Genomic DNA, 16,814 nt, shown 5'->3' on the forward strand with positions numbered 1-16,814 from the left:
AAGAAGTTACTTCTACTTATTTATTATAAACCTTATTTTGCAATGTTAATTTAATCAATTATCTAAAATTTTTAATTAAATTTTCTTTATAAAAAATTAAAGCAGAATAATAATAATTATAGTGTTTATAAAAATTCCATAATCCTTCAATTTATTAATTAATTACTCATATCAATTTTTTAGTGAAAATAAACTAAAAATTATATTTTTCGCAATCAAATAAATTATTTTATTAACAAAATTACCCTCAATGATAAAAATACCATTTTTCTTAAATAAAAATTTATTTATTTTTAGCATAAATTCAAATATTGTTTAGTTGATATTCTCTTTCTCAGTATTAATTGTTCAATTATAATTTATTTAATATTTAAAACTTCCATACTTAAAAGTTGAGAAATTATAAATTCAATTTATTATTAATAAATAAGAATATTTTTCATCAACAAACAAATAAAAATTACTAAAAATGTTTATTTTATAAAATTTCTTAATTCAAGTTGGTATTATAAAGGAAAATAAAAAAATATTTTTTTTTGAATTAGGGATGGTTGTTAAAGCATGAACAGCTAATGTAAGATTTAATAAATAAATTAACAATAAATTAATTAAATTATAATTTTAAAGTAAAAATTGTATGTATCATTAATTATTTTCAATTATTTTTTAACTAACTTTTTATTTTTCATCTTCTTTAATTCCATCTGTTTTCTAAAAAAAAATAACGATGCATGTGATATCATCTCTGGAGAGACTTTCCTTTATTTTAATTTACATATTTTGAATTAATTATATACACTTTCTATAAATTTACTCTTTTCCATGCATTTGAAGCTTCAATAACTAATCTTTCAGCAGCCAAGTCAACTTATCCTTTCTCATAATATGGTTGAACTAACTTAACAGCATCATAATTTGATAAATATTCCCATAATCCATCAGATGCTACAATTATAAACTAGTCATCTTCATTTATTTCAGATTCAAGAATTTCTATTTAGATTAAAAAATACATATATTTAATAGAAAAAAATTATTTAGATATAATAAATTTATTTTACCTGGCTCACAATTTACTCCAGCTTATATTCCCACTTTATCCCCGAAACTTCTTGTCATAGCTAAACCTGGGATATCTAAACTACTCATCCAAACTCTTAAAGGTCCAATAGGATTTCCATAATGATCTACTTAAATAAAAAAAATTATAGCTTAATTTAATGGTTTAAAGTAAATAAATACCTTTTTGGCTCTATACTCTTCCTCCACTTTGAATGATTCTTTATTTTTCTCTATCAAAGCAAGGTTTATGATCTATAGAGAGAGGAATAGCTTGAATTTCGTTTCCATTTTTTTTCCTAGCTAATACTGCTCTCGAATCTCCGACGTTAGAACATATTATTGTTTTACCATGTATAAATACACTGACTAAAGTAGATCCACTAATTAAATAATTTAATTCAATTTAATTTTAATTAAAAAAATATTAAAAATTAATTACCTTAAATTTGAATCTACTTCAGACTTTAAAATGTCTGAATTCACAGCATAAAATGCCTACTGAATACAGTTTTTAAAATCTTATATATCTAAATCTCTAATACCTTCATTAGAAGTCTAAGCTTTTTCTTCTTTCTCACTTTTATCATTTTCTACTTTAATTTTCTATTATTTTTTGAAAATAATTTTCAAGTACTTCAAAACATGCTTATGAAGATTTTTCCTAATCATTCCTGAAATTAAATGTCCATTTACACCTTTTAAACAAATAAACAAATACATTATATTTGGCTAACTTGTTTTTTTAATATTATTAATAATAAAATAATCTGCTATCAGACTTTTTTTAAAAATATGTGCCTACTAAAATTTTATTGTTTAACGATATAAATAAACCTGTAAATATTAAGTTTATTTATAACTTGTATAATTTATCAAATAATTAATTAGTTAAAATTTAAATTGCATTTAATAAGAAATAAAACTTTTTAGTTTTTAAAATGAATCAGCTTCTTATCTATCTTAAAAACAATAAAAATTTATTTACAAATATAAAAAAAGATTTACTTTAAATTATGTAGTTCTTTTGAGTATAAAAATAGCTGATAATTTTATCAATAAAATAATATAAAATATCAATTTCAATATTTGCTTAAACAAGTTTGATTATTTTTATTTGCTAATAAATTAATATTATTTGTTTAGACTAGGTAAGCTTGATTATAAAATTTTTGCAATTTAAAATACTAACGAAAAAAAAAATTTACCATGTCCATCACAAACAGCAAAAAGAGAGATTCCTTGTTCTCCTAATTGTTTTGGATAAATGATAGGACTATCTTGATTTGTTTTTGGATTTTTATCAAAAGTGCAGCCTGCTTTTGTTTTACACGAGAACTTAAATCTTCTATCAATTGATTCCTTAATAATGATATATTTAATAATAATGTAAAGAAAATAATTTTATAATATACATTAAATCTTTTGATAGCTAATTATTGATTAGATAAATCCTTTTGCTACTATTATTCTATTTTGGTAGATAAGTAAGGGATGGAAATCTTTTCCTTGCGTATTTAAAATATAGAAGAATTATTTTGTTGAGTGGCAAGATTTTGATTAGTGCTTTCAGAATTAAGCAGCCTTAGTTACAACAACGATTTATATTTATCTGAGATAGACTTCTAATTGGCCATTAACCTATCACCATTTTCCTGATCTTAATCAGTTATTAAATAATCTCCAAGCTTTTTTAGAGGTTTTTGGTGAATTGACCTTTAGTTTTTAGATTTTTATTGTTGTTATAAATATGAATTATATTCGTTAGTTTCATTAGAAATATATTTATTCTTTTGCTATTAATAGTTATTTGAAGGTAGATAATTTGCTATTTAGTATTCAGAAAGTTTCTTTAGTTTTGGAAGACTTTGATATGCATTTAAACATACTTCACCTAATAAATAAATAAAGAAATAAATTCATCATAAATAAGAATAAATTTTTAAAAATCAACAAAACTAATTTAATATTATTCAAATAAACAAATAAACAAGACTAAAATTTAGTTTATAATAAATTAAATTCTACTTTTTCTCTGTTAATTATAATTTTGTAATGGAACAATAGGTCTTTTTTTGTTTAAATTATCAATTTAAGGGAAATTTAGATATTATCTATTTGGACTTAGGGTTGTGGGCTTTTGTTCTTCTTATATGTAAGAGCGATTTTCTTCTTTCAGCTTTAACAATGAAGATCTGTGATTACTGATTTATAAGCCATTTTTTTCATTAAAACTTTAATTTAATTTATAAATTAAATAATTTTATTTTACATTTTTAATTAGCTAACTTTGTTTCTGTCTGTTGGCTGTTAGCTGTTTGGATCCTCTTAGTCTAAATTTTAAAATCAATAATATAATACATTATTAAAAAAAATAAAGTGATAAATGCACAGCTAAATTGCAATTTTTACTTGAATTTAAACTGAGCATATTTATTTAAAGGTCAGTTTCTAGTTAATTATTTTTTTTTGAGTTATTTTCTGGATAGTAGCTGCTTTAAATATTTTCTAATTGAAAATCTTCTGAATGAATTGTTTGAATTGGCTACAACATTTCTATTACTTTTTAAGTAATCTTAGTATTACTTAAATTGTTTTTACTATAATTTGTTTTAATCAACGGATTACTAATTAATTATCAATATTTAATCCGCCTATTATTTGATTTGTAAATTAGTTGCAAACCCCATCATATACATAATAATAATTAAAAAATAGTTGAAAAAATATGGCCAGCTATTTACACCTCTTTATATTACTTTTTTGCTCACTATCATATTTATGAAATAATTTCAACAAAAAATTCAGAAATAAAATAAAAAATCATAAATTAATTTTACAAAACATTTAAAAATAAAGAGAACAAGTTCTTTTATTTTTTAAGAGTAACATTGAATTAATATATTTGCCAAAGTTAGCAATTCTTTAATTTTGATGAAGTTTTAAGTTAATTACTATAAACAGGAAAAATAATATTCAAGAAAATAACAAATTCAAAAAAACTTTAAAAAATAAAAAGTATTTTTTTAATTTATAATTATGATTAAATATTAATAAAAAATAAAAATTTTAAGAAAATAATTTAAATTTTTAAAGCTAAAATTTTTTTTGTTTTTGAAATACTAATTTTCAGATAATTAATAAGAAGGAATTGCTTAGAATATTGAGATACAGACCATTTTTCTTACTTAGCAATAAATATAAAAGATTTGTACTTTTAATAACATAATACTAAATGAGTAACATATTAAATACTCAATTTATAAAAGAAAATAAACATTTTTCTTAAAATTTAAATATTTTTATAAATTTTATAAAATATTAACAACACAAATTTTTTTAAAAATTAAGTAAAATTTTAAACATAATAAACTAAATTTTAAAAGAGAGTAATATGTATAAAAATTAAAAAAGTAATCATTTAATAAAGTATTAATTATTTATTATAAAAACAAGTTATAAATAATATTTAGAGGGTAAATACTAAATTAGCTTAAAAATTATGATATAAGCCAATAGATAATATTTGTTTTATTAATAGAATCATGATTAGTATTTAATTATAGTATGTTTATAATAAATAATATATAAATTTGGTTACTATTTAAATAAGATGAATAGTCATGTATTTATTTGTTTATTTATTCATTCATTCATTTATTATGGTTTCAATATTTATTAGAGTTTATTACCTATGTTGACAATTTATTATTTTTAATTGGATGGTTTTTTGTTCATTTTTATTTATTAAAAGTAGTATTTTCTTTGTATAAATTAATTTAAAAGCATTTAAACAGAAACAATAAAGTTAACTAACTTGCTGGTATTTCTTACTTACTTACATACATATAGTATTTTTCAGTTTTTAGGAAGGGTTGGACTTTATAATGAGTAGTTTTTTATGTTAAAATCCCAAGAATTTACAAAATTAGGCTCATTATTATCTCCCTTTTATTATTCTAGAGAAATAGTTACTTTTATTAAGTTATCTTCTTTTCCTTCTAATTAAATAGGTGGTTTCTTTGGAACAGGAGGAAGCAGTTTTCTATTTTTATAATTAATATATAAGCTATATCAAATTAAATTAATAAATAAGATAATTACTTATTATATACATCTTCCCAATTTACGTCTCTAAAGAAAGGATGGCTCTTTACTTCTTCTGCTCCTTTGGAACCAAGTCTTTAGATGGGATCTTTAGATAGGAGCTTGTTTTTAAAAAATTAATGAATAAAAAAAAATTATGATTTTGTTTAATTACTCCTTTTAATAAGCTTTTGGCAGCATCAGAAGCTTGTTTTGGCATCTTAAGAGGTGCATTACGAATATTGTCAAATAATTTTTATTTATTATCACTGTAATATGGTGGCATTCCTTCAAGTAATTCATACATTAATACTCCTAGTAAATACCAATCTAAACTTTGTGTATGCCCTGTTTTGTTTAGCATTTCAGGAGGCAAATAGGCTAATGAACCACAAAAAGATTTTGTTATATCTCCTCTTTGCATACCTTGTTTAGCCAGCCCGAAATCTGTAATGCATGCATGTCCATCTTTGTCCAATACGACATTCGAAGGTTTTAAATCTCTAAAAACTATATTACTGTTATGAAGTGCTTCAAGAGCTAGTATAATTTCACAAATATAAATCTTTGCTATTGGCTCTGGAATTCTACCTTTACGGAATAGCAAATTATCTAAATCACCACTTTTATATAAAAATTTATGAATATTTTTTATTTTTTGAATTTTAAAAATCATTAATGTTCTTAATTAATTAATTTATTTATTGATTACCCTGGGCAATAATCCATGACTAAATAGAGCTTATTTTTGGTTTAAAAGGCATATTTAAGAGAAACAATAAATGGATGTTGCATAACACTCAGTACATTTCTTTCTGTCAATGCATATTTTAATATATTTTTACCTAGAATTCTTTCTTTTTGAAGAACCTTCATTGCAAAAAAGAGCTTATCATCTTTTTTCTAAACTAAAAATACTTAACCAAAGGCACCTTTACCAAGGGTCTCTACTATAGTAAAATCGTTTGGACCAACCGAATTTTTTGAAGAAGACTCCTATTACAGCTCAACTTGCTTGAATTATAGCTGGTTTTTGGCTAATTTTTTAAAATGTTCAACTATTGCTGCTCCTTAATTAGGTTTTTCTTCCTTAACATTCTATATTTTTTTAAAAATCTAAGCAAAATTGATTAAAATATTTTGATAGTTACTTCGCTGGGTTTAATAATCGAATTGTGATCAAAGTTTTTAGTAAGTCTTAACAATTTTGAAACATGATCTTATCTACTGTTTCTCATAATATTATTGTTAAAAAATGTACGATTATACATATCTTTTCTAATTAAATTTTCTGAATTAATTCCCTTTTCAGCTGCTTTTTAAGATATGAGCTAGTATATGTCAAAATTTTATAATTCTTCGCAAGGAGTATTACCTATATGGTTTTTGATTGTCATATCGACATCGTAATTAAGCAAAAGCTCAACAATTTTATTGAAGCCGTATTTACAAGCATAATGTAATGGAGTATTGAACTCTTTATCTTATTCATTTATGAATGAAGAGTCATTTTCTAAAATAATCTTTATGCACTCATGACTTCCTCTGATACTTCCTAAATGAAGAACTGTATAATCAAAAGAAGTTTTTGCTTTCAGGTCAGCACCCTTAGATATTAAATACTAAAGTATATCAGCATGGCCTTCATTGCATGCATAATGAATAGGAGTCCATTCATCATGCCATCTAAATTTTAATAATTTTTAAAATTTATTTAATTGATTATAATTTATTTATTTATTATTATTTTTTTTGTTGTTGTTGATTGATTGAGTATTGGATTTCTAAATTTGCTTTGATTAATCTTTTATAATATTAACACTTACATGATGAAATAAATATCTTTAATTAGAGTTATTTAGAAAAAGACTCAGTTCAACTCTCAAAAATAGCGATTGTTGTAATTTATTGTGTAGTTCAAAAATGAACTATTGAAATGTTTTTATTAATACTAAAATTTTTGTTTATATTGATATTTATTATTACTTTATATCTACAGTAAATGGTACATTCTACTTATCAAGAATTTCTCTGAGGCCTATCAAATCGCCCATTTAAACACAGTCAAAAAAATCCTCTTTCATCCTTTTAATTTATCTCCTATTTTAATTTCACAATAAAAAATATTTTAAAATATGATTAATTTTAATTTAGCATGTTTAATATTTAAAAATCATCATTTAAATACTCTAAAATTCTATTTTTAAATGTCATTTTCTTTTGTAATTGTGATTAATTAATTTAAGAAGGTTTAAAAAACAAATAAATACCAGTAATCATTCCAGGCCTTTGTTTAACCCTATTCAGCAACTGGAGTAATAACATCATACTTAGAATTTATTTCTTCTATTTTTTTTTCTTCTCTAGCATCATAAGAGACTCCGCTATCAAGGTCCTTTATCATAAATGAACCAAGATTATCATAATAATCCAAATATTTATCAGCTGTTTATTTATTATTTTCTAATGCTTGTGGAGAATTCTCGCTTTAAGTAAAAGGCAATACTTCTTTTGTACTTAATTAACTATGACTCATTTAAGTATGCCACTAACAAAATGTCTAATATCTGTACTTATTTTATCTAAATCAAACAAAATCCTCCTACTGTAAATATTTATAAATGTTATATTGATTCTTATGTTTTTTAATTATTTTTTAATTAAAATTAAAGTCTTTCTTGCAAAATCCTTTCTTTTTTTAATAGGCAAATGATTAGCTAGTTAGTTTGTTTGAGTAATAATCAAGACTAAAAGGTTGATCCTATCAATTCTTTTAATGTTAGGATAACCCTGGTAAATAAATTACTCATTTTATCACTAAGTAGCCATCGAATATATCATTTATCTTTTTAATTTATTTGCTAGTATTTTTTCTGCCGTAACCCAAACAAAATCTTTATCTGAATCAAAATAGCTCATTTACATCTGATGGCTAATAAGCAAATTTTTGGTAGTTTTTTTGAATTGTTTCTTTGGTTTTCAAAATTATTTAAAAACATAATAATCAAATAAATACTATTATACCAATCAAATTCTAAATTTGCGTATTATAAATTTTAAAAATATATTAATTATATGAATTAGATTCTTCATCTAGATATTATAAAATATTTGATCAGCTAGTAAATAAATAATTAATTAAATAAATAAATAAAAATAAAATTCAAGAAAGTTTTTAAAAAGGTATTTCTTTATTTATAATTTTTTAAATAAACTTCTTTTTTAAAAAAATAATATATATTACAACAAATAATGGTTTACAAAATAAGCAAACAGTGAATATATTTTTAAGTTGATTCAGAAATATTAGCAAAAAAATAATCTAAATAAAATTTTAGAGTTTTTGCTTATGGCTTATTTTATATGAGAAAATATGAAAATCTTTTGTTTTGGCTTTAATTTTGAAGACGTATATTACTTTTTCATATGATATAAATTAATATTAAAAGTTAAAAATTAATAGATTTTTTGTTTGAATTTAAGCTTATATTTTTCAAGTGATAAAATAATGAACGAATATTTATATTTCTTTTTTTAGTTGAGATTTCAAAATTATTCGAAATCAATTCTTTTATAATTCTAAAAAATCTATACTAACATCTCTCTTTATTAACAAATCAAATCGATTTACCAAAACATATATTTGATTTTTTTAAGTATTTAAGAAAAATTTTATCATAGCTTGCAAAAAATATCTTTTTTTTGTTTTATTTGTTTGTCTTCTACATAAAATTGTATATATTTTTAATTATTAATGACATTTTTATTAATTTTTATATTTTTATAATAAATTAAATTAAAATTTTGAGTTTAAAATTTGAATAATTATCTATCAATGTATATATCAAAATAATTATATATCTCTTTCTTTTCTTTATTTAACTTTTTCATTTTTCTTAGATTTGGATATCTTCTAATATAAACTCATTTTAAGAATTAGAAACTTGCTGATCAGAATTAAATTTAATTTACTTTTAATTTTCATTGTTCACTCCTAACATTTATTCAGTATTTTTATGCTCCTCAACAAAGCAATTTTCACCTTATTTTATATTAGTAATAGAATTCTTCTTCTTTTTTTATTTTTGAGCTGATTGCTTTTTATTTTATTGCTCAGTTTCTTATTTTTAATTCTTCATGTATTATTGGATAGTATATCCTGTCCAAGTTCCACTTAGACTTTCTTCTGCATCAAAATTATATCCATCAAAGCTCTCTCTAAAGAACTCTTCGTTAAGCTCAAACTGTTAAATGGTTAATGGTTCTTGCTTTACCTTTGGTTTTGTTTCCTTTATTTCATTTACAGTAGGAATTTTATTTTTACTATTAATTTTTTTACTGCTCTTTTAGTTAAGTTAATTTGGTTGAGTACTACTAATATTTGTTTTTGTTTATGGATTAAATGAGGGACTAAGCTTTTCGTTTTATTTTGCCTCACTGTTTAATCCGTTTTTATTTTATTTATTCTAGCTTGCTAAATCATCTTATTGATTTAATTTTTAAAATTCTGATTAATTATAATTAGAAATTTAGCAAGGGATTTCATTAAATTTGTTTTTAGTTGATGTCAAATTATGCTAAGCTGAGCTAATACCAATTTAATCACTATCCTTTTTTTTGTTTTATCTTTATTAATTTAGTTGCTATTCTTTCTGATTGATTTCAACATATTCTGATTTTTAAGAATTATACTATTTATTTGTTTAAATTTAATTTTATTATTTAAAATTTCCTGAACTTGTATTTAGCTTTTTTTGCTATACCTAATTTTAGCTTATTTCTATTTATTAGTTCTTTAAAGGTTCTTTTAGAGTGTTCACTCCATTAATGCTTATTTATATTTAGCCATTTTTGTTAAGCATTCCTTAGTTTTAGTTTGTATATATTTAATTATTTTAATAATCAATACTTATTTTTTCATCATTTTGTTAAATATTTGTTTTATCTGACATTTGAATTTCTTATGATTCTTGAGATAAATTTAGTGAATTTACTTAATTTGGTTGCAATGATAAATAATCTTTAGTAGAGTTTATAATATTATTTGGACTTAGTTATTCGCTATTATTTGGTTTGTTTTAAATAATTTACTAGTTTTTATTTTTGTTTGAGTTTGTACCTTAATTTTACTTTTACATAGCTTGAAGCTGGTTATTTTATTCTTTCTAAATTTGGGTATTTTATAGGTGAGGTTGAATACTTTATTATTATTACTATTAGCTTTACCCATTTGTTACCTATTGAAATGGTATATTTGATTATTTTTGAAGTAAAGTATTTTATTAAATGTGAAGTTAAATATTTTATTAATTGATTTATTATTACTCTAAAAATTGATCTATTCCAGATTTATCATGAATCTTATTTTATTTATTTGTTTAGTTGTTTATTTTGCTCAGTTAGTTACCAGGATTATTTAATACATCATTAGCATTTATTCTAGGTAAAAGTTATTTATTTGAGTGACCAATGTTGCTGATTTATTTTGTTAAGGCTTGTAATTTGTTTTATGAATCTGTATTCATTTAAAAATTAGAATTTTGAATTCTCTTAGCTGAGTTACTTGGAGGTATTTTTTTTAAAGAAAAGCTTTCTTTGGCTGAAAGAGGAGCATGCTTTTTTGTTGTAATTTTTTATCCGTCAATAATAAATCCATTTTCATCATTTAAAACTCTCAATTCCCCTTTTCTGCTTGTTTCATTTTAAAATCTTTCATTTTCTTCGAAACTCAACTATAAGTTTTAATGCATATCTAATTGATTATGAGATCCTTTATGAGAACTAGATGGTTTTTTGTTGCAAGTTTATAGATTTTTTAGTGATAAATGCTAATTATTTTATATTTATTTGTTGATACTTCTTGAAGTGGTATTTATTGATTGATAAATTTAATTTTTAGAACTCTATTCTTCATTAGCTAATTAAATTTGATGATTTTAAGGCTTTTTAAAGTACGGCTTTGCTGGCAATTAAACTAAGTTAGTGTTGCTTTAATATTTTTGTTAATTAAGCTAAGGGATCAATGCAGGCGGAGTTTCTTATCTATAAAGTTCATAATTTGAAGGCATTTTGCTATATTTAACTACAATTTTATTATCTCTACTTTGAGGTGTTTTGCTATGAATTTGTGTTGTATATTCATAATTAACTTCTGCATTAGAATTGCGAACTTCTTAGAGATTAGATGATGATTTTTTTAAATTTTAGTTTTAATTTTAAATAGATGCTGTTATTATTTTATTTTAAAGAGCCGCATACTTTTCCTAAGTGTTTGCTCTTTCTAGCCTGATAGCCTAAATTTCTAAATTCTAAAAGTTATCCTACTTAAGCTAATCTTTTCTTTAAATGCTAGGAGGTAACAATTTACCTTTCATTTTATTAAAGAAGAAAACTCTTTAAAAAATATCTTACTTCTATATTTTAAATATTTATTATAATTAAATGTTGCTTTCGTTATTTGATTTATAAAACAATAACTAATATCCACTTACTTAATTCAAAGGCAAACTATAATATTAATAATTTATTTACCAATATTTATTATTGAAAAGTTCTAAGTAATCAAATTAAAAATAATTTTTTAGAATAAAAATGTGCTTTTAAATTATCAAATTTATTAATCATTTAATAAATATATTATTTTAATTTAAAGATTAAGATATAGCTATCATTAGATTTAATTCTTATATATTTTATATTACTATCTAAAAGTAAATTTACAAGAAGTTTAGTTTATTTTTTTATATCTTAAATAAATTATTATTAACTCCTGAAAATTTAAATCTACTATTAAAAGATTAATAAATACAACTTAATAAGTGACTTAAATAAAACTTTTTATTTAAAATAAAATTATTTAAGATGAGGTATTAAATGAAAATTGATGAAAATTATTTATAAAGGGTTTAAGTAATTCTTTTTTATAAAAAATTAATTTAAATAGACATACTAATGCTATTTTTAACAAGTTAAAATAAATAAATAGATTCATTTTAATCAAATAAATAATATTTTGTCATATTAAATTCAAGATAATTATTTTTTTTAATATTTAAAATATGTTTATTTAACAAATGAACAAATTAAAAAAGAGGAATATTGACTATAACCTGTAAACATTATTATTAAATATTCTCCCTTCTTAATTAATTAATTGATTTCCTAAAATTAACAAATTTATTGATACTTATCACACAAAGTTTATCATTAAATTTATTTGTGATAGATTAAAATTAATTAAAATTCTAATTTATTTAAAATTTGTTTTTGTTTTTATTAGATAATAGAAATTAACTCATTTACATACTTATTTATTTATTTATTTATTTATTTATTATAAGTAGACAAACTAGTTTTTTAATAAAATTATGTAATCAAATCTATACTATTATTTAATCTTATATATTTAGTAATAGCCATGTTCTATTATCATAAATATAAATATATAATTTCTTTTATAAATTTAAATTTATTGATATTACTTTTATAAATACCTTTTATATTTATTGTTGGATGGAATTTAAATTATTTTCTTGAAATTAATACTTTTTTTACTTTGTGATAGATTTATAATTTGTAATAAAGTTCAGCAGAAGCATAATAGAAGATCCTTTTTATATTTTTTACATCTTTAAGAATTTTAATATTGTCAGTAATAGAGAGATTCCTTTGAATGATAAATATTCACAGACAAAAGAAAATTTGCAAAATATTATTACCAATTTAAAAGGTAAATAAATGAAAAATACATACAGAAAAGAGTTCAAAAAAAAAAATCAAAGTATTAATCAATATCAAATTAAAGCAAACGAACCAAAAAATAATATAAATTATCTCTTGTTAATAACAAAAGCATATTAAAAGGAAAAAAATAAATTGTATATTGAATTTATTGATTTACATTTATTAGATTAGCAATATCAGTAAGAGATAAAAAAATAATAAACAGATAAATAATTTACAGGCCATTAAAAGCTAGGAAATATATTAAGCGGAGTCAAAAATTTCAAAACCCAAATAAATTAACTTCCAGTAAAGATTTCTTTTCAATTTATTTTGAGGACTGGCATTATGTTTCAATAACATCATATTGTTATTACAATTATTTCATAAATGATTATAGCTGCTAAGAAACACATGGAATTATCCATAAAAATTAGATTAAAATAAAACTAGAAAGTTGTAAAGAGAGTTGATAAGTTTAAATAAAATTCATAGATTTACTAAAAACCAAACTTTATTCTATATCACTAAAGATAATTGTTTATAGGAATGAACATTTCTAGTTTTTGAAATATTCTAGTTTAAATTTCATTTTTTTTAATGCAAAAGTTTGGATTGTTTTGAATTTACTGCAATAATCCTTAATTTTTGTCACCCTACTAAGTTAGCTGAGCAATTTTTTAATGAAAAATACATAAAAATAATTAGTAAATTAATTAATTAAATGCAAGAGAACAATGCTTACCATAAATAAATTATATGGGATGAGAGATATCAACAAAAATAAAAGACAAAGAAAATAATAAGCATAAATAATAGTTTAATAAATAAATAAAACAATCTCATTTATTTTTAATTGAAAAAACATAGCAATTTATTAAACAAATAACTAATTTCAAACAGATCAAGAGAAATGAAGAAGTAGCTTGAAGTCTCAATTATCGACAACAATATATTCTATAACTTATTGCAAAGAGCATCATCTTCATCAAAGAACAAAAATAATTTTATTATTTATGATATGTCTGGAGGTGAATGTTTGACTGATGACTTCTAAAATTTTATTAGCATAAATGAAGATGTCTCAAAGTTGCTTAATTAAGGCAAAGATGAGTCTGTCAAATTAACAGAAATTTAAAAAATACTATCAAAGGAGAAAGAAGAGCTCTTCAGTAAGTCTAAGAGATATTTTAACTTCCTCCTCGTCCAACCAAAAGACAGCGAGTTTATAAATCTGTTTAATCAGGTTTTACAATCATTGCAGAAAACTAATAATTAGAACTTATCAGATGAGGAAATCAGAAGCAATTTGCTCTTGCATAGCGGTTAAATAAAGATTGAATGCGATCTATTAGCAAACGAAATATAGAAGAAATTGCAGGAGCATCCAGATATTGAAGCAAATTGTAGTTAATAAATATCAAACTGGCGTAAAACTTTATCACTTTACAAGATTTTAAGAAATAATAAAATCAATGAAATCCATATCCTAAGAGAATCCGCACAGTCATTCTTTAATTCTTATCCTTTTATGCACAATTACTTCATCAGCTTGAATAGTAACGATTCTTAAATCAATTTATTTTTTGTTAAATTCATTTCTTTATTTTTTTACTTTCTCCTCATATGATAGTGAGCAAATCATAATATAGATTACTAAAATGAATTAGGTGCTTCTTAGTAGAGTTATCCTAATGATATTTTATTCAATCGTATGTACTTCGGTAACTGGAAACACGCATCAAACGAAGAGATCATCAACTCAATCGGAATTACTCACATTGTAAACATGACCTGCGAAGTTGATAACTACTTTGCATCTAACCGTAAAATATCTACAATTAATAATTCATAAACTTTAATACCTTCAATCAATAAATAAACATCCTCCTCCTTTTCAGCATTAACCCAAGCTTAATATCAATAATAACATAATCATCATCTTTAAAACTCATAATAAGAAGCAGAAATAGATTAAATTATTTTAGAAAAACGATTTTCTTTTTAATTAGATTAAAATGTATAACTTTAATAAGTCATATTTGAAGAATTACCAAATTTGAATTTAAGCTAATCTCCATCACAATGTGCAAATATTTAAAATTCTACAATGACAGCATCAATAACCACTAAATCTATGCATAACAGCATCATCACTACTACTACAACTACTACTAATACACCAATGCCATAAACAACTTAAGCATAATCTATCAATTCTTCTCACACTCCTAGTACTTCTAATAAAAAAAATTACTCACATAATTATCTTTTTTACCATCTTCTCTCAAAATTCTCCACAAAAATCATCGAATTCCCTTCTAAAATACAGCTCAATATAGCTTTCACTCCTCTCTTTTAATTTTTCTTTTCATTTATATATTTCAAATACCTTTTATTTATTTTAATTATTATATTTTATTTATTCATGATCAAATTCAATTAAGAAACTCATTCTAATTTAAAAGAAATTTTCACTTAAATCAGTTTGAAATATTTCTTACTTCTTATTTAAATTATTATTTCCACTTAATTCCATCTTCATTTCTTTTTGAATTGAAAAAATTATTTAATTTTTGAATTAAACTTCTTAATTACTTAATAACTTAAAATCATACACATTCTTAATCATATACTTAGAATTAGCTCTGATAAGCGAAATAGTTAAATCGTCATCTTATTATTATAGCAATAAAGGAATATATAATAAAAAGTTAATATAATCTATCTATCTAAAATATGGCTTTTATAACACTCTAAGAAATCAAAAAATGCATCAATCAATCAATAAATCAATCGATCGATCATATTTTTTACATTTAGAAATAATTAATTTTAAATATTAATATAATTAATTAATTGGTGGATAAAGCTTAAATTACCTATTAAATGTATGCATAATTGCGAATAATTAACAATAATAATAAGAAAGTCTGATATATAATCAGATGAATACAATAAAAATAACTATGATATCACAAATAAACAGCAAAATCAGAAATAATTCATTTTAAATATATACTTGTTCATAAATTAAATATAATGAGAGGAGATTAATGATATTGAGCTTTTCTTAAATAAGGATTTCGATTAATGAATTCATTTATCAATTGCATTTATTTTGGGATTTTATTACTTACTTACTAACTTACTAATTAGAACATAATTAATAATATTAGAGAATATAACTTACCTGAAAATCAATATTGAAGATGAGGATACTTCAAACATACAATAGCACTTCAAAGAAACTTATCAATTCATTGCATCTGCAATTAGCAAACCCAACAACAAAATTCTTATCCACTGTGCACAAGGAAAATCTCGCTCAGCTACTATTGTTTGCATGTATTTGATGAGGACATTCAACTGGAGCTTTGATTAAGTATTTTATCATTTAATTTTTCTCCATATTTATTTGATTTTTTTATTATAGACCTTAAAATATGTTTAAGATAGAAGAGAAGTTGCTAATCCAAATTATGGGTTCGTAGAGTAATTAAAAAGCTTTGAATAAAATTAATTTATGTTTGATGGTGAATCATTAGACGAGTTTGCTCAGTCCAAAAAATAGAATCAATTAAGTTAAGTATCTGACTAAGCAGAATTGAATGAATCAAACAGTGTAAAAAAATAATTGATTCAAAATTTTGAATAATCTGTAGTAGAAGACATTTAGATAGCTTAATGAAAGTTCTCATTGTATTAATAATTATAATTTAAATTATTCACATTAAAGAACAAGAATAATTCAATATCCTTATTGCTCAGTAAGAATTTAATTGCAAAACATCAAATCTAAATAAGGAAACTTAAAATATAATTATTTGAATCTAAACAAACTTACCTCATTATAAACACATACCAGACATTTATCCATTAACTAATTTATTAAAATATAAAGCCTATAAATAACCAACTAAAGTTTAAAATAAACAAACTTATAA

General features: G+C 22.0%; 5 protein-coding genes across 5 annotated transcripts; 3 read left to right on the forward strand and 2 right to left on the reverse strand. All coding sequences in view use genetic code 6, as the record gives it.

Moving 5' to 3' along the window:
• Positions 1 to 642: 642 nt before the first annotated feature.
• TTHERM_00040380 (protein phosphatase 2C containing protein) lies at positions 643 to 3,613 on the reverse strand (the record flags this gene model as incomplete). The annotated part of the gene is made up of 10 exons (XM_972147.3): positions 643 to 759; positions 815 to 993; positions 1,062 to 1,187; positions 1,243 to 1,442; positions 1,502 to 1,757; positions 2,268 to 2,421; positions 2,475 to 2,953; positions 3,088 to 3,263; positions 3,332 to 3,392; positions 3,472 to 3,613. The coding sequence occupies 10 exons, from the start codon at positions 3,611 to 3,613 to the stop codon at positions 643 to 645; spliced, it is 1,890 nt and encodes a 629-aa protein (XP_977240.2).
• A 1,304-nt stretch (positions 3,614 to 4,917) lies between these two features.
• On the reverse strand, positions 4,918 to 7,681 carry TTHERM_00040400 (Serine/Threonine kinase domain protein; the record flags this gene model as incomplete). The annotated part of the gene is made up of 7 exons (XM_972149.3): positions 4,918 to 5,104; positions 5,164 to 5,267; positions 5,321 to 5,768; positions 5,858 to 6,243; positions 6,297 to 6,831; positions 7,132 to 7,245; positions 7,416 to 7,681. 7 exons carry the CDS (start codon positions 7,679 to 7,681, stop codon positions 4,918 to 4,920), a joined length of 2,040 nt encoding a protein of 679 aa, XP_977242.2.
• A 1,299-nt stretch (positions 7,682 to 8,980) lies between these two features.
• Positions 8,981 to 9,805, forward strand: TTHERM_000040428 (transmembrane protein, putative; the record flags this gene model as incomplete). The annotated part of the gene is made up of 1 exon (XM_012797170.1): positions 8,981 to 9,805. The coding sequence occupies one exon, from the start codon at positions 8,981 to 8,983 to the stop codon at positions 9,803 to 9,805; it is 825 nt and encodes a 274-aa protein (XP_012652624.1).
• A 2,757-nt stretch (positions 9,806 to 12,562) lies between these two features.
• TTHERM_000040429 (transmembrane protein, putative) lies at positions 12,563 to 13,340 on the forward strand (the record flags this gene model as incomplete). Its single annotated transcript, XM_012797171.1, has 3 exons — positions 12,563 to 12,652; positions 12,730 to 13,217; positions 13,268 to 13,340. The coding sequence occupies 3 exons, from the start codon at positions 12,563 to 12,565 to the stop codon at positions 13,338 to 13,340; spliced, it is 651 nt and encodes a 216-aa protein (XP_012652625.1).
• Positions 13,341 to 13,780: 440 nt separating this feature from the next.
• Positions 13,781 to 16,558, forward strand: TTHERM_00040430 (dual specificity phosphatase domain protein; the record flags this gene model as incomplete). Its single annotated transcript, XM_972152.3, has 5 exons — positions 13,781 to 14,426; positions 14,538 to 14,693; positions 14,880 to 15,101; positions 16,047 to 16,252; positions 16,304 to 16,558. 5 exons carry the CDS (start codon positions 13,781 to 13,783, stop codon positions 16,556 to 16,558), a joined length of 1,485 nt encoding a protein of 494 aa, XP_977245.3.
• Between the last annotated feature and the right edge of the window lie 256 nt (positions 16,559 to 16,814).

Source organism: Tetrahymena thermophila, assembly GCF_000189635.1.
Source record: "Tetrahymena thermophila SB210 genomic scaffold scf_8254667, whole genome shotgun sequence".
Lineage (NCBI taxonomy): Eukaryota > Ciliophora > Oligohymenophorea > Hymenostomatida > Tetrahymenidae > Tetrahymena > Tetrahymena thermophila.